The following is a 24,740-nucleotide window of genomic DNA, read 5'->3' as shown; positions in this document are numbered from 1 at the left end:
TCTGGAAGACCCGTCTTGTTGTTTTTTCCTCTCTTCTGTGTTGCTGGCATTCTGCTTGTTTCCCCCTATTTCCTTCCCCGGATTGCGAGAACAAATGATGAGGAATACTTAGTCGGACTCGGGAGGCGAATTGGCTGTTTATTAGTCCAAGATTTGTTCATTGTCTGAATTTGACCCAACAACCCACTCTCTACTCACCCCCGTGCCCCGTTCCACCTCGTCCCATCTCGAGCGGCCGCCGCGGTGGCAGCGATAAGTGCTATCATCGCGTGTTGTCGTCTTCGTTCCGTACCCCCATCCGATCGAATAAAACGGCCGCAGAACGCCCTGCAGGTGCGACCGGCGCACTGCATGTTTACAGGTATCTAGGTCGCAGCAGACCGTACTGCCGTGCATACAGGTGTCTCGCAACATTGAAACACGAATATACTCATACAATCGAAGAATAGCCAGACTAGGCTTGGAAAACAAAACGGCCGGTAGAATTTGAGGGCAATGGTCATACATTAACACCATTTCGGCTCGCCCATCCACATAGTCATTTTTATCTAGTGGGAAGGTAGAGGGGCAAAGAGACAGCATAATCACCAAACAAATTCCACCCTTGTCCCCGGTTGCCATTTGCCCCAAGAACGAAGCATATCTGCCTGCATACTGACAATCAATTACACCTGGGATAGTCAACTCGGTGCATAGCAATTCCTCCAACTGAACTTGCGAAATCCGAGTTAGGCCAAACCGACTTTCCCTCAGCTCAAATACACGGTTCACCTCGAGGTGTCGAATTATTGATATTGCCGTGTGCGAGAGGACACCGAGTTCTGGTCAGTTGTGCAGAAGTCTTAGCAGGAAGATTGGCAAATTTGGGCTCGCTCATTAGCGCCAGTATATTGTATACACACCTTCGGCGATCTCGACAAATCACAAAATTGGAAAACGCGATTCAAATCAACATTGCCGATCTGACCAGTTATACAAAAGCTTATACGGCCGTCCCTTGTAATGCACACCTACGGCTTGCGAAGGTGAAGGGGTACCAACCTGCGGGTACATCTGGAGTATTTCTCTTTCAACGACCTTTCTTAAACTTTCCCGGTCTGCGCTTTACTCTATCCCCTATCTAGGAAACTAGCTGTCAAAGACTGCCACGGGGCTGCAATGCCATGGAGAGCTCCTCGGCGCCGCTAGCGGACTATTTTTGGATCGCAGGCATTGAGTCTGTGTCTTATAACGATCCCCTTGTCCCTTCGACTCCTAATCAACTGGATACCGCAATTGCCGAGGATGGCGAACCTGATGACCAGTCCGATTCTCAAGTGCCGCCTCTTGGTCACAGGCGTAGCGCTCGCCATTCACGCCAGAATTCGAGCAACCGGCTTTCCAGGGCCTCCATCTCCAACTCAATCCATACCCTAGAAGAACTTGATGGCAATACTAGAAGTAATCGCAGTAGTGCTACTATTAGACCTAACCCTCCACCTGGAGGGTTTGAGAATTCGGATGGGCCCTTTTTAGATTTTGATTTCGACAAAGCTCTCGTTAAGTTTGCTGCGGAGCGAGAGAATTTCTTAGAAGATCTCAGCTTCTCTGCGGGCGCGAAGACGCAGACTAGGCCACCGATGGTGAATCCACGGGCTGAACGAATTAAAGCAGATGAAAATGCTAATGGCAGACTAAGCCCTCTAAAAAGTATCAGGGGCAGTATCCGCGGCAGCATACGGCGCAAGATTAGCTTCAGAGACATGAACAGCTCAAGAAAACAACCGACTACTCCCAGACCTGGTATGGACCCATCCAAGCATCGTGTAGTAGGGCATCCCACGATGCTCCTCGGCCACGACTGCAAACAACAGCCTGCGTTCTGTACTGACGTATACGAATTAGCTTCGGTCCGGACAGCGAGACGACTTAGTAACTACAACTCGGTCATTCCACCACCCCAACCCCTCAACCTTGACCCCGATATGCATCCTCTGAAACGTCGCTTCGAGCCCAAACTACTCGATAGGTATCCGCCTCGCGATGCCAAAGAAGATCCTGGTAGGAGAGGGAGATTTCCAGATTATGTACCCATGTTCGCATTTCCCAACGACATTCAAATAGTATCTTCAGATGAACGTCCGCGGTCAACATGGCACGGATTTACCATGACCTCGGATGATAATTCTAAAATCTATGGCGTAACAATCATTGTATGGATGGCGCTTACGACAGATGTGGCTGAGGAAATTGAGAAGAGGTGCGAGCGCTGGAGGCAAAGTCACATGAGTGAGGAAGAGCGGGAACTGGCTGGCAGTTTGGGAGCAAGATTGGCCGCTGAGCGTGCACATTTGTCACAACTGCTGGCCAAGCTTCCAACCATACCCTCCGGGTCATCGGCTCGCGAGTCACTCGATGAGCAAATCAGTGCTGTTGAAGAAAAGATCAGTCTGATGGCGGAAATGCTACGGCCCCTTAGGCATGGGGCCGCGTCGAAAATTGATGGGCTTACCGCGGGGGAAAGCGGACTGTGGACCCCTCGCGCGTTTGGCATTCTTGGACGTGATGCTACCAGAGTAGGATTCTGGAAAGACTGGCTTCGAGCTGTTATTGTGCCGATGACTGACGGCGGCGTTCTGCGGGTCCCTGCAAGTTCCCCCAGAGTTGGACGATGGCAGCCTTTGGAGCGCTATGTGGTCAATTTGTGTACCGAAGCGTTCAGCCCTCTCAGTTCCAAGACGCAAGTTGAAATTGGTGTCCGAGAACTTCGGCTCTATGCTCGGACTGAAGCAGTTAATGAACTTCCGGGTTCCCGTAATACGGACCTGTACGCACTTTTCAGGTCTTTATCACTCGAAAATATCGTTACCCTTTTCGAGTACGCAATGTCTGAATCTCGAATCATCTTGCTTTCTTCTCACACCTCCATGCTTCATTTGGCGTCGCATGCCCTGGCCAGTCTTCTATACCCGCTGACTTGGGCTAGCATCTTTATCCCAATTTTACCTGCTAGGTTATTATCAGCTCTAGATGCCCCATGCCCCTATATTGTTGGCATTGAGCGACGTTACGATAACATAGAACTTCCAGACGACGACTATGTCCTTGTTGACCTCGATAAAGACACTATTGATTCGACATCACAACCAATCCGTCTTCCCAAGCAAATTCGACGCAAGCTGCTTTCATTATTACAACTTGCTGCCCCGCACGCCATTCGATGCGGTGTCACCACCGGGCCTCCACCATATGCCATTGAATCCTTCCCGTATGACGCCTTCTCCGCCGAGAACGGCTCGCTGTTCCACGAAAAAGCCCAACCGAGTACTTTTGCCAAATGGGTTGCTCAGAGCTCGACTTCATTTGGTGATCCTGAGCCAAAAGAAACGCTAAGGGTTCCTGTTTTCAATGCCTTTGCTAATGCAAAGCCAGGAGCTGCCGATCGTCCGACAACTAGTAGATCAAACAAGACTAGCCCGCCGTCATCTGTTTCCCCTGTCTCTATCAACTTCCCACCCATGCCTTCGACACCAATATCGAAAAGTGATTCAGGATTTGCCCTTTCCGCAACATTACGCGAGAAGAGATCCGGGCACTTCGATGAAAGGGGTCGTCGTAGCTCTTCATTTGGACAAACACCATATCATCGGCCTCACGCCCCCTTTCTAAACGGACACCAGGCTAACTTGTCAATTTCGGCCATTTCCATTGATTCTCAGTCGTCTTATGGCGGATTTGGTGGCTATGCTCCGTCGACCTATGCACAGTCCACCCTTGCTGCATCTACCATTATGCCAAATATGCTTGTACAACCAGTACGTAATACTGAGACAACAGTATGGGTCGAGGGACATTGCTTCAATTTGAGTACGAATGATGTTAGTTTCACTTGTACCATATGTGACGAACGTTCTGAAGGAGAGGGATGTTACAAATGTTCGGGGTGCGGTGCCATTTCACATGGTCGCTGTCTCGGCTGTGTCAGCTTGGTGTGCCCAACAGCATTTAATACCGACAAGATACGGGCCGCTTTCGTGCGCTGCCACGCCAGCCTGCTCTACACATATAGAAAACATTTAGGTCGGCCATCCAAAGAACAGAAGAATAACGGCCAGTTGTATGCATTTGATATGAGTGGATTCATCAGGAGCTTGCCTTACGATCAGCAAGATTATGCGACCATGATGAAGGATACTCAAGGTATGCAGCTTGTTCTCACTCTTCATTTTTATGGATGCTAATTGGTTTCTTCTTAGCCTTTAACGAATTCATTCACTCACGAGAGACACAACCGCCGACCAATTCAGACATTCGTCTGTTTGATGAGATTATCCTAGCTAAGAAGGCCCGTGGCAAACCTGGCCTTACCTCAGGATTGTCTCGCCTTTCTACAATTCGTGCATCTCACGGAGTTGGTAGTAGTATGCCGTCCAAAACGAATAAGCTGTCACCTTATCTCACGGATAACTCGGATCACCTCTGGCGCACTGCTTCTGTACCTATGCCAAATGCCAAATTCCCGGGTGACTACCGAGCCGTTATAACGAGGATTCCAGCCAAGTTAGACCCTGCTTTGATGAAGGAACCTCGTGCCATACAAGGCGTGCCGCGCCCCGAGCAGCGCAAAAAAGGAGTGTTACGGAAGCAAGTTCCGAGTATGATGGGCATACCAACCCTTTCTCTCCCTGTCCCTCCCAACCAAGACTCATGACGTGGAGTCAAATTATAAAATGCAATAACAAAAGGACGAGAAAGGAAGAGGCAGGAACCGATTGTGGCGTTTTTGGCCGCCTGCGCGCGAGAATAAGACGAAACCCAAAGTTGCCGGAACTTCCTACGTACAAGTGCTTTCACCAACGCCGAATGTGTATTATATAATCAAACTTGAAAGTTTGGAGAAAGATTACGAAACAGCTGATCAAAAGATGAATTTCCGTTAAAGCTGGGTTTCGCACAAGTGATTAACAAGATTGCGCCTCTATCATCGCTACGTCCTGAATTTAGGAGAGACCATGAGAGGCTATTAGCGCTACCAGGTCCAACCTTATAGGACAAGCGCATAGGCCGAGCCAACATTGGCTCACCAGAGGCAGCAGGGGAAGGCGAAAATGAAGGCAAGGCCGGATAGTTTGAATATGTCGAAGCGGAAAAAAAAAACGTGTGTAGTACATCTCGGTGAGGGCATGGAATGGCACAACGGTTCAAAAGGGTGCAATCACGGTATCTGCATTTGCATGGCATGGCATGGCATGGCATTACATCGAAACGGCATTACTTAGCGTGTGGCTTTTGCGCAACATACGGGCGCATTCGTCGGATTAATGTTTTGACTCTTCAAGAATCTTAATACGCTATTTTTTACTTTTACTCTTCCTTGTACTCTGCGTGGGTGAAGTTAACGTGTGATTGTAAATGCCTCATGGGAAATTCCCGCAAGTTTTGGGAGAGAGCCTTGTCTTTTGAGTTTTGGTATTCTAGGTAGGTAGCCTGCTTCGCGTCGATGGTTGCTATTGGTAATATCTGCTCACATGGACGGATTTGTTCAATGATGGGTGGCGAGGGTGGGTATGGGCCTGTAGACCGGCTTTGGTGTTAGGTAGATCAAATTGTAACAAAGTACAATGTAAGATGTTGCTTGGCTTGTATTTCGTACATCCTAGGTACTGTCTCGCTCATCCCGGGTTGATCTCGATAAACCCAACTACGCACGTACCTTGTCTACAGACCTTCTCCCTTCGCTATCTTCACTCTCCTCGCGCCCCTGTTCTATCTCTAAAGCACTACTATATTCACTAAAGGGGGGCAAATGTGGAAAACAAAACTTTGGTCTGCGGAGGGTTTTAACTACATGATATGGTAGTCTCACTACTCATACACATGAACTTTCGAGTCTCAACCACCCACATAAACCGGTTGGCCGTTGTGAGAAAGACTTCTGGCTGATCAAGAGCGAGATCTAGGTACCTAATGAGATATGTCTTAGATTGCCCGAGACAAAACTGGGCTCGACAATTGTCTGGACTTAGGTTTACGTCCCCCGTTCTTGTCAAACGCGTGGTTTGAAACAATGTTTCTGGAATGAAACTCTGTGCAGTGCCACGAAGTGATAGTCTTGATTGCTAGATTGCAAAGATGGGGGTTGCACTCGTTGATCATAATGGTGCTGAGGGCACGCCCTGCCAAGGTAGGCGCACACCTTTTTATGTCATGGCTGATCATATACAGCGCTTTAGAATATTTATGCATGCCTCGTAACGGAGCCAGCGGTCTCAGTGGTTTAATAGACAATGTCCATTTGACTGGGGTTTTAGCGTACTTCAATTGGCTGTCGCTCGAGTAATAACGGTATATGCACTATTGTGAGAACGGCCAAGCGTTGGTCGCTCTTCTTAGTCTTTGTCAGGAACGCCGTGTGCAAAGGGAGGTAGGTAGGTAGTAGGGAGATGAAGAGCTAGGCTATCCAAATAAGACTCTTTCTAAAGCCTGCTCTTCTAAATAGCGGTGTGCAAGTTGCGGTCACCGTAACAAATCTAGTGGTATTGGTTTCGATGGGGAATTCAACGCTTCATAAAACGCGATTCGAACTCTGACCGGAGCCAGACGGTCCACCGCTTCCATCATCCTGTCGCTTCGGCCGTGGTTGCTTCTCGTATGCATTAGGGCTCGGCCGGCGAGCGTGCTTTCGTTTGCAATCTCGCGCGCCTCTGCCGTTGTGTTCTGAATGAGTGTGATCGTGTCCATGCGCATCATCTGGTGCGTGTCGGTCCTGCCTCTCTCGCTGCTGCCTCGCCCGGCGCTGCGCAATCGCCCGCTCTCGCGCGTCGTACGGGTCGCCAGAATCCGAATCCGAGTCCGCACCCGAGGAGGACGAGGAATCAGACGAGGACTCGTCAGAAGACTCGCCTACGGTTTTCGGGGCATGGTAGATGCAGCATACTAGGGTGCCGGGATTTTAGCGAGGGGCCGAGACCGAGGATTTGTGTGGATGGCCACGAACCTTTTGAGCTTTTGCGTCCTAGCCCCTCGTTATCGACGACATTGTCGGCCCATTGGACGTGGTTTGTAGAAGGCGCATGGGCACCTGTTAAACGTAGGATTGCCGGTGCTGGCTGTGTCGCTGAACTTGAGGATGCCTCGGCGTGGGGTAACACCTGGGTCTGCGAGCCGACATTGCCCCCTTGTTGTCGTTGGTTCGGGCCCCGTGAGTTCCGGGACATGGCGATCTCTGCGGTTGCGCACGCGCGCGCAGATATGCGGGTGTATTGTTGTATTACTGTGCTGCTGTTGTTCTGGGTGTCGCGTGCACCGGGCCCGGCGTGGGGGGAGGCCGGGATAGAGGATGTCTACTACTAGTTCCGGCCCACTAATGTCTCGCCTTGGTTCAGCAACAGCTGCAACAGCTGGAATTGTAGAGGTCGGGCGCTTTTGGGCGTGCCGAAAAACAGTAGTAGATGATGGCGTTACGGGGAGTTATTCGGTGTCTCTAAGGTCTGGTGGGTAGATGGTTGAAGGTTGAAGGTAGAAGGAAGTAAACGGTCGTGGTGATGAGGGGCATTGAGGAATGTTTGTTTCAGTTGTCTTTTTGATAGGGTCGCCGCTCGTTGGCCACTGGCCGGAGACTTCGTTGCTACCTCCCTACCACTAGCCGGATGACATAATCGTGTCACAGAACGAACCCGTACAGAGGGACAAAGCTGATGATTTTCGGACACGGCGTCGTCCGTGTCCACCTTATTATAGCTCTCCTGCAATAAGCTCCAGCAATCCATCCTGCTTATTATGCCCGTAAATTATTCCCTTGCCCCTCGCAGTGCCCTCGCTTTATCGAACCTTATCAGCCCATATCCCAGTCGGATATTGCCGACTCCAGCCCAGGTATCCAGGCACTGGGTTCGCTCCCGCGTCCACGTGGTGGCGTAGGCAATCAGAAAGTAAATTGCAACCTTTAACCTTTTGACATTCATAAGTCGGGCTTCCTAGGTACTAGTAGCATACACAGGTAACACTACCACCTGATTTATGCAGGGTTCTTTTTTTTTTTTTTTACTTTTTATAGTGTTTATACATACATGATCATGTACAGATTCTACTTGGTGGGTGAGTAGGTTTTGTATCAGAATCAGGTACTCCATCGACATCAGTTTAAGCTTCTCGCTCGCGCCGGAGTTTCTTCTCGAGTTTCTTTGCACCTTTCATGCTCTTCTTAGGTCTAGACCTGCGTGATGCAGCCATGACTCGCGGCTTGTTCAACATCCAACCGTTCATTGGTTTACGGCAGGAAATGAACTTCCCTTCTGGGCTGTAGACATCCACGATGGGCCAGCTCGGCTCGCCCTCCTTCTCCTGGTCCGTGGGAGGGGGCCGTGACAGCTTCTGCTTTTCTGCGTCCTCTGCTATAGATTCAAGCCGCTCCATACCTGACAACTCATCGCTAGGCTCGGTATTCACAATTGGTTGTTCGGAATCTGACCGGGCTTTGGGCGCAAATAAGTCCTTTGTGCGAACTTGAGCAACTATCTCCACCCATCCGACCCCCTCAATCAGAATGTCGGTTGACAGTACACGGTAGGGTAGACGTTCCACATCTAGGCCAACAGCACTCTTCCTTGTTAAAGGTCCCGTTCGCTGCTTGGTCACATCCCACTTGAGCTCATAAGAGCCAGCAAGCTTGGTATTGTCTCCAGTTTCAAGCAGAGCAATGTTCTCAACGTTGAACTCACCTGCCTGGTTTTGTATACTGATGGCTTTATCTGTTCTGCACACATGGGGTGTGATAGGTGTAAAAGCGTATGTCAACATGATGGGGGCAGGTTCGCGAGGAGTTATACGAATGAATCCTCCGAGGAGCAATGATTGACCCGGCTTCAGTGTCATCTGTTCCGGGACAATGCGAGATTGCATCAGTAATGATAGGCGGTGCTCTTTTCTAACATGCTGCTCTAGGCCAGTTCTCTCCAGGCCAGGCAAATCGATTAATTCGCCCCGACCATTACCAAAGGGGACTCGTATAGGCGACGCTGTAGTACCCGGGAGGTCCGAAACTAGAGGCATCTCGGGGTATTGAATTTCCTTAGGCGCCGGGGGCAACAGGGAGTATTCATCCAAAAGGTCATCTTGAGCTAGTTCATCGTTTTGTGACAGTGTGTCGGCTTCACTGTCCTCCTCTTCAGCTTTCGCTTCCATATCGACCGTGATTTGGTGTTTCGAAGGGTCCCAGTCCATCCTTCCCTTGGGAAATACAGCCTCGAAGAGTTGACTTTTTCCTACGTTGGCCTTACCCAACATCCAGCTTCCTCCGCCTCTTTTCCAAATGTCTTCTTTCAACTCTTTTGTCCACCAACTCCTCTTTGCGCTAACCGCTCTCAGGTTACCTAACCGGACATTGTCTCCAGCACGTCCTAGAGCATCTCGTAGCACCTCTCGTAAATATGCGAAGAGGGTGTCTACCTGGGGCTTAGTAGGTGCTAGTAGATCTATTCGAGTAACAATGAAGCTCATTTCCGTCTTTTGGCCATGATAGAACCGCCCAGCTCTTGACCGCCGATTCTTTGAGCGCAATGGCATAGTATCAAGAAATTGCGATATCTTGGGCAACAAGGACATTGGGAAATCCGCAGCATCGAGGACATGGTAGACGTGGTTGTATTTATACGGCGACTCAAGCAGTGTGTCGCGAATGGAGTCAATGTTTGGATGGTAGATAGACTCTCCGGTGTGGTTATGTAGGAGGTAGTGACACCTATCACATAATGGCTTCTTTGGCGGAGCCTGCGGCGTTGCGTCGGTAGGAGGGAGGCTGAGAGCTAGCGATCGTATATCAACACCCTGCTTTTCTAGTTCCTTTGCGTCTAGCTGCCTCAGCGCATCTTCGAAAACTCTGTCTTCGAGCTGCGAGCGATGAGAAGATCCATCAGTGCCAATATATTTCTTGACGGCATTGCGACTCAAGTCAAAGTAGCCCGGCTGGTTGGGGTGAGAGGCTTGTGACAAGGCGCCACATCCTCTGCATTGTTTCGGGAGTGACCTGGTCGGGATGGATAGAGCGGCTGGATGGTTGGATATAGGAGAACTTGTTGTGGACGGGTCAGCCTGTATATGCAAGCAACGCCTTGATGTTGTCGACGGCGCACGTTGCAGTGGTGACAAGACTTGCGCACTTGATCTTGGGAGATAAGGACTCGTCAGTCGAACAGAAGGGCAGAGAAAGACGGGCAGTTCTAGTTTTGTAGATTTCTCCGAGATATTGAGGGCATTATTGAGCCATCTTGAAGTACGGACTCGGTGCATCGTCCTTCTACAAGGGGAAAAAAGAAGTGCGTTCCGGTTGAAGACCAAATGGATGGTGAGCATCCAAAAATTTGGAGAAATACAGCGCAAAACTGCGGCGCGGTGACGTTTCCCGTTAAAACCCCTGTAATTATGGAGAGCTTTAGTGCTCCCAACACAGCTAGTGAAGACCCTAGGTGTTCTTCATTGCGGGGCTGTCGGCACTAAGCGCCCCTAGAGCCTCCCCGTATGTGCCTAATCGATAACGCCTTACAAGCCTTACTGTACGTGTACAAGCCCTCCCACATCATTGACGTGTGCTGTAACTCACCACGTGGGCTTTCATCATTCACATTTGTCTGACATTGGAATCCCCCGATCCAATGACCTGCCCAAGTGCTCCTAAGTAATCTTTAATACCGTAAGCGAACGACAAAATCCAACAAATAACAACTATTTCCTTTGTAACCTGAATACCACCCGACCTACGCTTCGCAGACTGCTGCGACCTTCCTCTCACCTAGCTAGTTAGCTGAGTGACAATGACTGAGGGTGTGTCGTCTGAAGACGCTGCCGCAGCTCGCGCGGCCGAGCAAGTTCGCCTGCGCAAACAACGCCGGGAAGCCAAGATCAAGGCTGGCGGAGCTTCGAGGCTAGACCGAATTACAGGCTTGGGTGGTGGTGTTCCAAAGGGTTCGTATATACCAGTCTCGATTTCTTTCCCTGTGATTCTGGCCTAATCATTATCGCCAGCAGAGTCTCCCTCCCAATCACCAGCAAGTGCCGAACCCACGCCCGCAAGACCTGCCGCCACAGCTGCAGCCGCCGCTGCCTCTGAGACTCATGCCGATCCCGAAGAGGTCGATATCTCTCAACACTACTACTCGCCACAAACCACGCCTCGTCCGCCCCAAAGCGACCCCTCCCAAATGTCCGAAGCACAGCTCCGCCAGATGATGCTTGGCTTCGATGGGCCATCAACCGCAAGCTCTGGTACTTCGTCACCTCGAGCTGGTAATCCCTTCTTTGGCCGCGCCTCGCCCATGCCTGGAACGGAGGGTATGGATGGTGCGGCAGGCGCGGATCAAGATCCCATGATGGAAATGCTTCAAAAGATGATGGCAGGCGGTATGCCCGGCGGAGCTGACGGCAGCAACCCGCTAGCAGGGATGGGACTAGAATCGCTGTTGGCCGGCGCGGGCAGACCCAATCCGATGCAACAAGGCCAGCAAACCGAGCAGAACAAGAGTGCAAATCTCTGGCGCATCCTACATGCCATTTTCGCCTTGGGGCTGGGCATCTATGTGGCGTTTTCCACCACATTTACCGGATCCAAGGTTGAACGAGACACAGATAACCTGCAAAGCACTGGTATACTAGGCGCACAAAACCTTGAGCAGGCGCGGGCGTGGTTCTTCTACGTTTTTACCAGTGTCGAGACAGTGCTGCTGACATCCCGATTTATGATGGAACGGAGTGCTGGTTTCACTCCATCGGGCTGGACGTGGACTATCACTGGCATGCTCTCGGATCCAATGAGAGGCTATGCACGCCACGCGCTCCGGTACGCACAGATCTTTACAACGGTACGGAATGATGCCCTTTTCTGTGTTTTTGTAATGGGCGTATGCTGTTTATTACGAGGGTGATAAACCATGGAGTGAAAATGATGCTGTACGTTGATACGGAATAATGTATTGGCAATGAATATAGATTTTCACGATTAGATTTACATTCGAGGACCTAGTTTTCTCCGGCTAGTTTATCCCTTGCTTCCCTTGAGTACGCACTTTAACTTCCTAAATACGCCTTTTCTTTACACTTCGGCCAGCCAGCTGGCTAAAATTATCCATGATACCATATGACCCCCAGAAACCCAAATCTTTCTACATCGACCATTATATTCTACATTTTCGCTCAATACTTTGACAAAACCCATTCTATGTGGCATTGATCATATTCCTCCAATATCTTATGCCGGGCTTAGGATCATCCCATCCTTGAGAGCCTCAAGCTCCTTCTTGCTAAACGGATCTTTCCCAGTAAACGAGGCAGCCTTCCGCTCAGAAGACGGTATGGTCGTAACGTCGTAACGGTCACCACCGATTTTGGGTCTACTTCCGACGATAATATAGCGTGGAACCCCCCGGTCTTTGGTGTACGCCTTAAGCGCTACCTTCCAACCCCAGGGGTCTTTATTGCCCTTCTTGGGCAATTCAATGTCACCCTTGGCCGCGGCCATCAACTCTTCAATCTCTTCGGGTCCTCGCAGTGTGACACCGCGCCTGTTGACGTATGCCATGACCCCGTCCTCGAAGTAATCCGGTTGGAATTTGAGCTTACTAGTGTATCTCTTGCGAGGCTCGTCTTTTAGGACATTCAGCCTCCGCATATTAGAGGCGAGGAGCATGTACATAGCCATGGTGCAACCCAAGCTCTTCACGGCTGTCGCATCGCCCACGAGACCTGCCTCGTCTAGCTGCGCTAACATGGCGAGAAACATGCGGCCGACGAGACGCGAGGCCTCTTGTACTCTTTCGCCGTCGTCGGCCCTTTACATATATGTCAGCCATCAATGAAAAGGGAGCAAGGTATATATGAACGAAAAGGAGGGAGGAATCGTCTCCTACGCACATGCAAAAAGCTTGGCCGGTGTGATGCAAGAGCCAATGGACAGTGCCTTCACAGATGGCCCATTGCTCGCGCCACCCGCCGCGCTGCTTTTTCTCAGCTTCCTCGAAGTCGAGGTACAGATTCTCCAAGATCTCCAACGAGCCATATGCCGCCCAGTCGTTGAAGATGTACATGGAAAACAGGTCGGGGACCCGAACGAAGTTGTGCAGGAATTGGTTCATGAATTTGCTATAGCCTGCGTCACTGATGACCCAGGGGTGATCGGGGTTTGCAGTGAGCGGCTTGAAGCATACGCAATTTATCCCGCATCGGGGTTGTTTTGTGCCCTCGCCATCTTCTCCTTCTCCTTCTATAATGACAGCCTCGTCATCAGAGGTCTCTGCGTTCTCGGAGCCTCCATTGTCGGCATCACCTTTGTCATTTTCTTCGTCTTCGTCCTCCTCCTCAGCATAAGAAGGCGAGCAGAGTGTCATGTACGAATATGCCTTCTCCTCGTCTTTCCAACACATGCGGTAGTCCTTCTCTGCGTTCGCGGACGCAGAGACGGCTGACCAACGGTTGCTGCGAGGTGGCTCATATTTGGGCTCGGCTGGTGGCGTTGCAGCCTTGGTCTTTTTGTTGGTTTGGCTGTTGGAGCCGGTGGACTTGCGTTTGGGCGGCATATTTATTTAGTAATAGTGCTACCGGTACGTTTCAAGAGCTGGAATGCAGTATGAGATTATTATACCGAGACAAGATGACAACGCAGACTTTATCTCTGCGCGGATTTATTGATAGCTACCATACGTAATGTACAGTGTCGAATGTTTCACACCCTTAGACGACGCGACTTTCCACCCATGACGAATCAATGGTACTGAGCGCCCTTGAATATAATTCAAGATAATATCAATATCTAACCAGTACCAGCGATGGTCGCGACATGGCGCGACTAAACGCGTCGTGTGAGGTGAGGCTGACGTCATATCACCCTTGTGATCACAGTGTGTATTTTAGAGAGGCGCGGCCACCTCTGAAGATGTGGTGCAGATCTCAGCTGACAACAACATGATGATAGTCTCAATTGTTCGTAGATACGTACCAAACTATCACCAGTGGTGTTGAAATTGGAAAGGCTACGGGCACATCGTCTTCACAAAAAGGTTGCAGTTATTACCTAATGTAAGTAGGCCTCATAGCTCGGTAATAATCACCTAGGGAAGACCCTGAAAAGGCTAAAACCTGGGGAGCAATCTACTTGTACTTAGTTTAGGTGCCTTAGTGCCAAAAAGAGCTCCTTTTTGAAATGATCATCTCAACACAGAACAAAACATTCCGAGACATTGACGCCTTTGAACACCGCACTTCGTCACCCAGATCTTCCGGTTCAACCCTCATCGTTGATGAATAATAGTATCCATCTCCTCACCGCCTAAACATTCGAAACACGCGCCCGCAACGATGCCGCGAATGCCTAAATTCTCACCTTATGGCGCAAGACCGAGACGATCTGCGCAACTCGTCTTTGGATGGATCCTCGTCCTTGTCCTAATACTAGCCTTGACCTTCTATCTCACATCGCGCGACGGCGAGCCATCCAAAGTCGATGCGAAAGTTGTGATGGACAATCTCAGAGGCCGCAGGGGAGGGTCATTGCGCGAGAAGACGTCTCGAGTCGTCGATTAAGAAAAACCATGTGTATATACATATATACATACATGCAATCTAAATGCTATCTATACCCTGAGGGTGATAGGGGAGGGAAAGAGATAGTAAAAATCTTGTCGAATTGGGTGTGCTGAGCAAACAACGTGCTCGAACATAATTGTGACCATGTCTGGTCAACAGTAACAATATAGGGGAAGGCTTCGAAAATTCAGAGTATATATTATGGCGTCCAGGCAACAATTGGGTGTATATGACTAGGACTGTGATTATTGGTCACTCTACAAGAATCTAATGTGTAGTTCCAATACTGCTTCCGGAGCGGCGTTGTTCAACTAAGTGCAAGTCTCTTGGATCGTGGCTAGCCAATCTAAGACAACATGGTTGGCTTCTCAGCATCTCAACTTACCACACATCGTGATCTAGACCCTCGTTACCAGCCAACCCCTTACGGTGCCAATGACCTCGCGACCACCAAGCTAGATTCTCGTACAGGTATCGCGGATTTCGGAATTTTTTTTTACAAAATTAGAACTCTTATTGGTAGCCTATACCGGCATAATGCAGGGGAAATGTTACATAAAACTAAACGGGAAGTGCTTCAATGTCGACGACTGTTCCTTTACCGCGTAATGCATCTTGCTTCTGCGGTGCCGAGTCATGCGTTCGGCACAGCTGGTCGAACAAGCCTTTTCCGAAACGTTCAAACGCCTTCTTGATCCCCCCGACTTGAATGAGCTGTTTCTCCATCACACTGAGCTCGAAGTGGAACTCAAGTCCTCCACATCGGATGATAGAAGTGGTAATATCAACCTCGATCTCCGACCCCATCTGTGCGATATCGTATAGACTTTGCCCATCACTTTTCCGTGGCACCTGAATTCCCAGCAGGCCCAGATTTGGCTGGTTCCTAGCATAGATGAAAGCGAATGACTCGGCAATGACACACTTGACGCCGCACCCTTTCAGAGCGTTGACTGCTACGTCGCGAGATGACCCGACTCCGAAACCTTTCCCCGCAACGACGATGTTGTGGCCTTGGTTTTGAACGAGGTCTCTAAATTCAGGCATGAAGTATTCCATGCAGTGCGATCCCCATTCTTCATCCGTTTCGCAGAGATGCAGAAAGCTGGTGGGAATGATCTGATTTATTGCTCAGCCTCATACTCCAATGACGGCTCGTGATGAAGAGAGTATAGGTCTACTTACGGCATCAGTATCAATGAAATCACCCAATCTCATAACCTTTCCTTTGATTATTTCAGCCCCTTTTAGGTCGGGTTTGATAGAGAATTGGTCTTGCATCAGAGACGGAGTAGTATCTGGCAGTGAAATCAAACCGGTTTCTAAGGGAGATCTATTCTCCTCGGTATCGGTACCATAGGGTTCGTAATATGAGATATCGCTCACTTTTTCGGCGGCTGTCCCCGGCTCCCGCTCATCTTCAAGGTGGAACTTCTCTAATACAGCTGGATCGTCTTTGATTGTATTGTACGCTAGATACTTAGTCAACTCATCTAGATTGAGTTGGTCGAGGAGCGGTTGGGGATCTGTAATTCTCATGGCGAATGACGACGCTGCCACTGTCGCCGCCGATGCGATGTTCCCAATAGAGCCTATGTAAGGGAAATGTATAAGCATATTTCACACTGTTTCTACGGCGGTAGGCTCGACCCAAGAAAAACTACGAGATTAGCAAGGGGGAAATCAAGTTCAGCTTACCAGGCCCCATTCTGTTCTTGAAGTTGCGGTTTTGAGAACTAAGCCATCTCTCCCCTGAGTGGGCTTGATCAGTTCCTTGGCCAATACACATCGAGCAGCCGGGGACGCCGATGCTAAACCCAGCACGACGGTAAAAATCGAGCAGTCCAAGGTCCTCTAATTTGCGGCGAATGGGACGTGAGCCCGGCACGGCGACTCGCCGGCCCTTACTGACTGGCTCGAGCCCTGCGTTGAGTCCCGCCTGCAGTATCAATGCGCCGATGATTACTTCATTCGTTGCGATTAGTAGTGTTCTTGAGGAGACAGACAAGGGCCGTCGATGCTATAACATAGGTTGCTGTGCAGGTTGAAATATCGCTCTTGATATTACTCATGATCATGAAGGGTAGTTTAACTATTACTTACGATCCTCCTCAGCAGTGGTGCAAGCACCAATGAAACAGCCGTCTAATTCATAATCTTGTAGCTCAGTTACTGGAACCACGTTGTCTGGCGAAGGGTGAAGAGCGACGAATGAAGTCACCTGGGATAAATCGATGACATGTTGTCCCGCGTATTCAGCGTCGGGGTCGGCTCGGAAGTAGGCGGCGCCGGAGCGGTACTTGCGTCGAAGCCTTCTTGAGATATACTCGAGTGTTCTCTCGTCGGACTCAAAGATCCCGGTTACGGCGCCAAACTCCTATTTCAAAGGCCGTTAACGAATAGCCAGTGCGATAGGAAAGGTTACTCCAATACACCTTTTGCAATACCACGGTGACTGCTAGTAGAATGGGTCCTTACAGTGCACATGTTCGCTATCGCGAATCGAGCGTCGCCTGAGAGGTACTTGATCCCAGGTCCACTGAACTCGACAACTCTATCCGCAGCGATTGTGTTTCGTTTGAATTCTTTCAGGATATATAGAATTGTATCCTTTCCACCAATTCCCATGGGAGGACGGCCGATGAAGCGGATAGAGACCGTCTCGGGCACGGAAAACCATGTCTGGCCTGTTATAAGTGGCATTACCACATCGGCAACGCCCATCCCTATCGAGAGGCAAGACACCGCCCCTGCAGAGCAGGAATGGGAGTCAGCGCCAATAATAAGTTGGCCAGGCAAAGCTCGCTCGCGAACGAACTCGGTGTGCATAATGGTATACTGCATCGAAGGCATCCAGTTAGAAATTCGCCAATATAGTAGGGAAGATCTGAATTACATTGAATCCTTGGAATTCCGTCATCTTAAACTCATGGTGGGCAAGCCGGCTTGCGTCCATAAGCCTTTTGACGTCGGGGAGATCATACAAAGCCGGCTCAACACGATGGTCGCCCGCGAGCCAGAACCGATCATTGCGAAAGATGCCTGGTCGTCCAACCGAGTCATACATTCTTTGCATGCTCTGTACATAATAGTGATTGACATGTTAGCATATGAAGCGACAGGAAGATGACAGCACGACTCACACCCCAAGACAGCTCTGAAGCTAAAATCCAATCGACATCGACTTGGATTACTTCGCCTGGTCTAACCCAGCCTTTCCGTGAAACATCGTGTGCTGCGAAGATCTTCTCTGACATAGTCATTGGTCTTCGCCCCTGAGGTCTTTCTTTGAGAGATTTGGGCGCATGGTGTGCCCGCTCAGCAGATTTGACTGCCTCTACGTACGTGGACAGAAGGAACAGAACCTGAGCTTCAATTTCCATGGAGAGAATCGTCGATGTTGTTAATTCCATGCCACCGAAATCACTGGGGAGCAAACAAGACTGGATCGCGCTGCGAACAGCAGCACAGAGCTCCCGAAGCTCGTCGTGTGGATCTATGCAGGACTCAATAAGTTTGAGGAAACCAACGAGATTGGTATCTGATTTATTAGGTTCTCCTCCATCCGAGGCTTCAAAGTTGAATTTGATAGATTTGGCAGCCCTTAATGTGGACAGACAATCCCGTTCGGCAATTGTTAGGCTGGTGGCCTGGCGAGGGATTCGGACTGCGATGTCATTATGGTCCATGATGATTTTCTTGACTTTCAGATATTAGATGGGTATGTCTTTGACTGCTAATGATGTTGATTTATCTGTGGTATAAGAGAAGAGCTGAGGTAATGTAGACAGTAATAGCTCTCCGCCTGGGTAGCCAGGAGGGGTAAATATCTCCAACTTCTTTCAGCTTTATATTCTGCATGGGCTACCAAAATCTTACCTCATTTCTTCATTCCACGCTTTGATTCATAAAGAATGAGAGGTGTCGGCTGTAATAGGGTTGCCGGATACTGGTCGGAACCGAAGCGCTTACGGTGCGCTCTGGCAACCACATAGTGGAGCTTCAAAGCATCAATAGTATCCGAAGAATAATGAGCGTGATCAGTAAAGGCTGCAGATCGGCTTGGAGTAAAACCTATATTGTAGCTAATTATGACGTTTTCACGGCCCGTGGTAACCGAGTTGGTGGTGATGTTGATGAGTGTTAGGCAGGTCGTAGACAATTGTTTGGGCTTGGAGCAAAATGAGATATTAGTCTGGATAATGCAGTCACTCTACAACAGTGAACGATTCTAAAATAACAACGCACGCCTTTCGCGATTACGCAGATGGTACGTTAGGTAGAATAGTATCTTACGTAGTTCAGTTGAGGGTTTGCCGGTTGACGGGTTGCCGATCGACGTGGTAGTGTCGGTCCGTGTTCGGCTTGACTACGCTGTTATGAGGTATGTTATGTAGACCCGAGTCCATCATTCCTTTTCTTCGTCGCCCCCATCATATTCAACATACTCAACGTGGAATCGCACTTCTCGGTTAGCGCGTTAATCGCCGTATTGAAAGTATGTCTCTTCAAGAGCAAAGTCTCTCTCCAGGCAGCCGACTTCGCCAGCTTCTTGCTACCGGCAAAACACTAGTCTGTCCCGGGGTATACGATGGCTTTTCAGCTCGTATGGCCCTCGCTGCAGGGTTTGAATGTCTCTATATGACAGGCGCCGGCGTGTCCATGTCTCGGATTGGGATGGCAGACCTCGGTCTCGCCACGCAAACCGAGATGGTCGATACAGCCGGCATGATTGCCAATATCGACCCGAAGATACCCCTAATCGCAGATGCGGAGTAACTTCCCCCCTTTTTTAGCCTTTTGAGGGGCCGTTGCCCCTCCATTTACCCAAACTTTGCTGAAAAAATAGTCATATACGATAATTTAGGTAGCTAACTGTTAATCTCACGCAGTACTGGGTATGGTACAGCAACCAACGTCTTTCGAACTGTGGAGCGTTACATCACAGCTGGAGTGGCCGGTTTTCATTTAGAGGATCAAGTTGTTACCAAGAAATGCGGTCACTTGAAGGGGAAGGAGTGTGTCAGCTTGAGCGAATATTTGACACGAATCAAGGCGGCCGTGGACGCACGCAAGAGGAGAGGAAGCGATATAGTGATTATTGCTCGTACCGACTCGCTGGCCACTCACGACCTCGATGAAGCGCTTCGCCGGCTCAAGGCGGCGGTTGAAGTAGGAGCTGACGCAGTCTTTCTTGAGGCAATATCCACGAAAGACCAACTCGAGGCTTACTGCAATGCATTTCGTGGTTCTAAAGTGGCTACTCTTCATAATATGGTACAAGGTTCACCACAAGCTTATAAGATCACACCGAAAGAAGCGGAACAGTATGGCCTCGGGATTATGCTGTACCCAGCTGTATGCTTATTGCCAGCTTACCTTGGTATTACTAGCGCTCTTCGAGCGCTCAAAGGAGGTTTGGTAGAAGATGACTCTCAGGGAATCACGCCAGCACAAATCTTTCAGGTTTGCGGGATGAACGAGATACAAGAAACGGATAAAGAAGTGAGTGAGTGGGTTCAGAGATTTGAGGCTGAAAGTAAGCAGGAATAATGGGTATAGCTATATTCATCGTTACAACTATACTTAAGAATTATGTCTTCGAAAATACGAAATTGCGCTTTGCAGCACCTCTGCTTGAATAAGAGGTGCTCAAGACACCAAAGGCTAGTGGTAGATCTAGCCCACAGTCTCTAGTCTTATCAAAGGCTGTAAGTGGTGTCTGTTGAACAGCTCTAGCTTGGTATTCTTGAGCATTGCGTTTGTTTGTAATTATCCTCTTTGTTCAACAACTGTGATTGTGAAAAATTTTATTATTAAGTCCGCAAAAATTTTTTCGATGATATTCTTTAATCCATTGTCATCTACCCACATAATTGCGAATAGGGCAGGTAACACACCAATTGATAATACCTTTGAAAACGGCTAATCGCACCAAAAGCCAGCATTCACCCATCTCAGTTTCACAATGGACCAGACTCATACCCCTAACTCATCAGCCCCGGCACCTACTGATTCTGGCAAACAATGGAAATGCTGTGCTTGTTTTAAGCACACAGGCCTCTCAGAGTCTTCTTGCAGACATTGCAGTCATAGTCGATGTCAAGGCTGTGCCGTTAAGTCTATTGAGTCGGCTGTTCGACCTCCAGGCGGCCCTGAAAGTCATTTCGTTAGTATGACAGCGGATTCAGGAGTACGGCTATTGTGACAAGGGCTCTTATAGAGGGCTTGGAACTTAGTCATATTTATTAATAATCTACTAGGGGTCTTTAGGGCCTTAATCTTTCTCTTTTTCCTATTCTGGAACGGAAGATTCTTTAGCTATTTATACTTATTCAGGCCTTATACAATTTGTGACTCCCTTTTATCTATTAAGCATTTATGCCTTAACTATTAGTCTTTTTGTAGCTAACGGATTATTCTTATTTAATTACTTATAGCTTTACTTTTCCTTTAGGGGTAGCATTAGTTATTTTTAGTTTTAGAATTTTAGCTATATAATACTATCTCCCTCCTTTTTAATATTTAACTTTAAGTATAACTTAACTCCTTAAGTGGATTATAAGTTTAAGGTTATAATAGTTTAAGGGTCCATTAATTTACCTAAGTTCTATTAATAGAATTGTTTAATAAAAGCTTTTATATTAATGCTGTTTATATATTTATATAGCTTTTAAATTTAATACTTTTTAATTAGCTAACCTTTTTATATAATTAGGTACTTTATATTTCTTTAGGTTTTTAAAAAGTTTTTAAATTCTTTTATTTAATAGTTTTCGGATTTTATTAAAGGCATTTCTTATAGGATTTAGTTAAGGTTAAGTAATGCCTAATTATTAATATAGTAAAGCTTAATAAATAAAATATAAAATAAATTATAAATTTTCCAACCCTTAGGTAATAAAAGTTTAATAGTAGTAGGTAAGATTATTTTATAAATCTTAAAGGGGTTAAGTATCTTTTTGTTTAACTTTTTAATAGATCTTTTTATTTTAATATTTTTTATATTTAATATTATTAATTAATCTTTAATATATTAGGGTAGGGTTCTTTACCTTTTATTTATTTATTCCTTTATATATTATTAAGCCTTTTCCAATTGTTCCTTAGCTTCCTTATATATCTACGTTATTTAATAGGTATATAGCTTATTAAATAGGTTATAGGGTTATGCTATAGAAGGGTTATATATAGTTAAATAGTAGCTATAGTTTATATAAAAGGGGGATATATATGTTAAGGCTAATATAGTATTATTATATATAAATTTAATAATTAATAGAAAGTTTTCCTAATTGGACATTTTATAATTAATAAACGTTTAGAGGTAGATTTAAAAATTTAGTTAAGTTATTTTATCTATTTATTAATTTAAGAGTAGAAGGCTATATTTATATAAGGTTTAATATTAATAAGCTTTAGGAAATTCTTTTATAAATAGCTTATAAACTTAAAGTTTTTATTAAAAATTATATTAAAGGGTATATTATATAATTTTTAATAATGCTTAATGAAAATTTTAATAAAATCTTTAGTTTTTTTTCCTTAACCTTTAGGGGTATAAAGTATTCCATCTTTATAAAGAGGTTTACCATTATTTAAATAGAGTTATATTTATTAAATAAAGGTAGGTTAATAATAAAGTTTATTATAACCAATTATTATAAAGTATAGTATAACTTTATAAGTTAAAGTAGTTTATAAAGGGTATATTATAGGGCCTTATTTTATTAATAAGTATAGTAGCCTTATATAAAGTCCTTTATGGTTGCCTTAATATTGGGCTATTAAAAGTTTTTTATAATAAGTTTTAACATTTTATCCATTCCTATATATTTAACTATTTATATATTATATTCTATTTTTATTATTTTTTATTATATAGTTATAAATATTTATAGGTATCCCTTTTTATATAATAGGTTATTTATAAGTTTTATATTTTTAAAAGGCTTATTCTTTTATAAGTAATATTTTAAATTATTCCTTATTACTTCTTTAATAAGCTTAATAAACTTTAATAATTACTTAAATATAAAAAGGTTATAAAGTTATTTAGAGGTTAATAATATAAACGTTATTAAGTTAAACATTAATTCTTTAAAATATAAAAAATGTTTATTTTATAAAATTAATTTAACGGGTTAATCTTTATTTCCCTCTTTTTTAAAGCAATATTAAGCTAATTTTAATATAATATTAACCTTTTCGTTTAATTTACCAGGTTAATAATTTATTATAAACCAATATATTAATAATTATTATACTTAATAAGCTTATTATTTATTTAGCACTTTAATTATTATAAAGTATAATAGGTTTTAATAGTTAAAGTAGATTTTAATTTAATATTATATACCTTTTAAGTATTAGTATTATTAATTAAATCCATTTATTATTATAAGTAGTTCTTTATTATATATTTTATAGTTTATTTTTATTAATATTAACTTCCGGAAATAAAAGGCAATAGGGTAAAGTTTACCATTATTATCCTTTTATAATAATATAGTTCTAAAGGCGAAGTTAAAGGTATTAGTTTTAATATAAGCTACTTTAAAGGGGTTAAAATGGATAAATATAGGGGCTATAATAAACCAGTATTTAAATTTAAGGAAAGTTTTATTTATAACTTCCGTTTACTTTTATTACCGTTAATTTATTTTATTTACGTTTATTAATAGCTTTATAATTAATAAGAACTTTTTAATAAATTTTTAATAAAAGTTTATAAACCTAATAAATTATTATAATTTATATAAAATAATTAATACTTCCTATTTAATAATATAATTAATCTTATTTTAAACTATTAAAATACTATTAATATTAATAATATATTTAAAAATTTCAACTTTATATATATACTACTTATATTTCTAAAGTACTACTATTAAATCATACTTATTAAAGCGTTATAATATTTCTTTAACTATTTTATTATATTCCTTTTTTATTTTTACGTAAATTAGGAAATTATTAAGGTATATAAATAGCTTTATATTAATAAAATCTTAAAAAATATAATTTATTATAAATTAAAATATTATAAAAGTATTAATAAGTTTTATAAGTATTATTATATATTTAAAAAGTTTATATTTATAATAGAATACTATTTTTTATTTATAACCTTCTTTAATTTTAATTAAGTAAAATCTAAACTTTAAGTCAATTTTAGTAAACTATTTAACCTTTTAAAATTTAACTTAAAGTTTTACAATAAGGGGAATAAAATACCTTATTAATATTATAATAGTATTAAAGCTTTAATAATTTATAATAAGGTATAATAGGTTATTTAAATCCTCTTTTTCTATAAATATAAGGGGTGCCTTATATAATATAATAAATTTATAAATATAATTAATTTTAAGCATTTTATTTAATTAAGGTTTAAGTATATTTAACTTATAATTACTTATAATATAAAGGGGTTTTTAAAGTAAAGCTTTCCTATTTATAAGATTAATTATATAATCCTAAGGTTAATAATTAAATAACCGTTATATTGCTATTTTAATTATAATAAAAAGGAATTCCTTAAATTCTTTAAGGATTTATTTTATTATTACTTTAATTATTGCTTAAAATATAGTTATTATTACCTTAACGGTCCCTAGTTTAAGGATAGTTTAGCTAATATAATTTTTATAATAATATTTAAAGGTAAATATAATCTTCCCTATATTTTTAAAGAAATAAATAAGCTAATGCTTTTTTATTTATTATTAAGGTAAAATAATATTATAATCCCTATTAAGGGTGTTTAATTTAAAGCTAAGCTTTATAAAGTAATCTTCTTAATATTGGAGAATAATTTATTTTATATAATACCGTCCTGCCTTTTATATATATATTATATTAAAGGTTAATATAGGTTTAGGATATACTCTTTTAATAAGAGGTAGCTTTTATTATTTAACCTTTAAAAGGGATATTATAGGAATAGTGTCATTTATATTTAAAAGTACTTTAATTTAATATTCCTATTTATTATATAATAGGGTTATAGGGATGATAGGCTTATAATTTATTTTGGGCTTTAAATTGGCCTTCTTTTAGGTTAGTTTAGGAAGCTTATTTTTTGTTTGTTTAGTTATATTAATATAGGAGAAGTTACCTTTTTAAGGGCTTGGATTCCTATATAGTATTTTATATTACGATTAGGGGTTTAAAGTATAGCTGTATTA

General features: G+C 44.5%; 7 protein-coding genes across 7 annotated transcripts; 3 read left to right on the top strand and 4 right to left on the bottom strand.

Moving 5' to 3' along the window:
• Positions 1-1,163: 1,163 nt before the first annotated feature.
• F5B22DRAFT_645863 (dDENN domain-containing protein) lies at positions 1,164-4,690 on the top strand (the record flags this gene model as incomplete). Its single annotated transcript, XM_047978651.1, has 2 exons — positions 1,164-4,179; positions 4,236-4,690. The coding sequence occupies 2 exons, from the start codon at positions 1,164-1,166 to the stop codon at positions 4,688-4,690; spliced, it is 3,471 nt and encodes a 1,156-aa protein (XP_047831335.1).
• Positions 4,691-6,384: 1,694 nt separating this feature from the next.
• Positions 6,385-7,317, bottom strand: F5B22DRAFT_114187 (phosphatase inhibitor-domain-containing protein). The gene is made up of 2 exons (XM_047968807.1): positions 6,977-7,317; positions 6,385-6,915 (listed from the first exon to the last, which is right to left on the bottom strand). The coding sequence occupies exons 1-2, from the start codon at positions 7,194-7,196 to the stop codon at positions 6,545-6,547; spliced, it is 591 nt and encodes a 196-aa protein (XP_047831334.1). The 5' UTR covers positions 7,197-7,317; the 3' UTR covers positions 6,385-6,544.
• A 381-nt stretch (positions 7,318-7,698) lies between these two features.
• Positions 7,699-10,391, bottom strand: F5B22DRAFT_603791 (uncharacterized protein). The gene has a single exon (XM_047974769.1). The coding sequence runs from the start codon at positions 10,327-10,329 to the stop codon at positions 8,122-8,124; it is 2,208 nt and encodes a 735-aa protein (XP_047831333.1). The 5' UTR covers positions 10,330-10,391; the 3' UTR covers positions 7,699-8,121.
• A 167-nt stretch (positions 10,392-10,558) lies between these two features.
• On the top strand, positions 10,559-12,266 carry F5B22DRAFT_114213 (uncharacterized protein). The gene is made up of 2 exons (XM_047968808.1): positions 10,559-10,938; positions 11,002-12,266. Exons 1-2 carry the CDS (start codon positions 10,788-10,790, stop codon positions 11,892-11,894), a joined length of 1,044 nt encoding a protein of 347 aa, XP_047831332.1. The 5' UTR covers positions 10,559-10,787; the 3' UTR covers positions 11,895-12,266.
• Positions 12,056-13,964, bottom strand: F5B22DRAFT_114280 (uncharacterized protein). The gene is made up of 2 exons (XM_047968809.1): positions 12,880-13,964; positions 12,056-12,797 (listed from the first exon to the last, which is right to left on the bottom strand). Exons 1-2 carry the CDS (start codon positions 13,539-13,541, stop codon positions 12,218-12,220), a joined length of 1,242 nt encoding a protein of 413 aa, XP_047831331.1. The 5' UTR covers positions 13,542-13,964; the 3' UTR covers positions 12,056-12,217.
• A 1,072-nt stretch (positions 13,965-15,036) lies between these two features.
• On the bottom strand, positions 15,037-18,866 carry F5B22DRAFT_603781 (uncharacterized protein). The gene is made up of 7 exons (XM_047974768.1): positions 17,691-18,866; positions 17,444-17,626; positions 17,026-17,385; positions 16,651-16,924; positions 16,246-16,512; positions 15,733-16,139; positions 15,037-15,666 (listed from the first exon to the last, which is right to left on the bottom strand). The coding sequence occupies exons 1-7, from the start codon at positions 18,234-18,236 to the stop codon at positions 15,109-15,111; spliced, it is 2,595 nt and encodes an 864-aa protein (XP_047831330.1). The 5' UTR covers positions 18,237-18,866; the 3' UTR covers positions 15,037-15,108.
• Positions 18,844-20,322, top strand: F5B22DRAFT_114112 (methylisocitrate lyase). The gene is made up of 2 exons (XM_047968806.1): positions 18,844-19,322; positions 19,440-20,322. The coding sequence occupies exons 1-2, from the start codon at positions 19,048-19,050 to the stop codon at positions 20,098-20,100; spliced, it is 936 nt and encodes a 311-aa protein (XP_047831329.1). The 5' UTR covers positions 18,844-19,047; the 3' UTR covers positions 20,101-20,322.
• The last annotated feature ends 4,418 nt before the right edge of the window (positions 20,323-24,740 follow it).

Source organism: Xylaria bambusicola (assembly GCF_022495145.1).
Source record: "Xylaria bambusicola strain CBS 139988 unplaced genomic scaffold F5B22scaffold_17, whole genome shotgun sequence".
Lineage (NCBI taxonomy): Eukaryota > Fungi > Ascomycota > Sordariomycetes > Xylariales > Xylariaceae > Xylaria > Xylaria bambusicola.
This window is presented reverse-complemented; position numbering and strand designations above follow the sequence as displayed.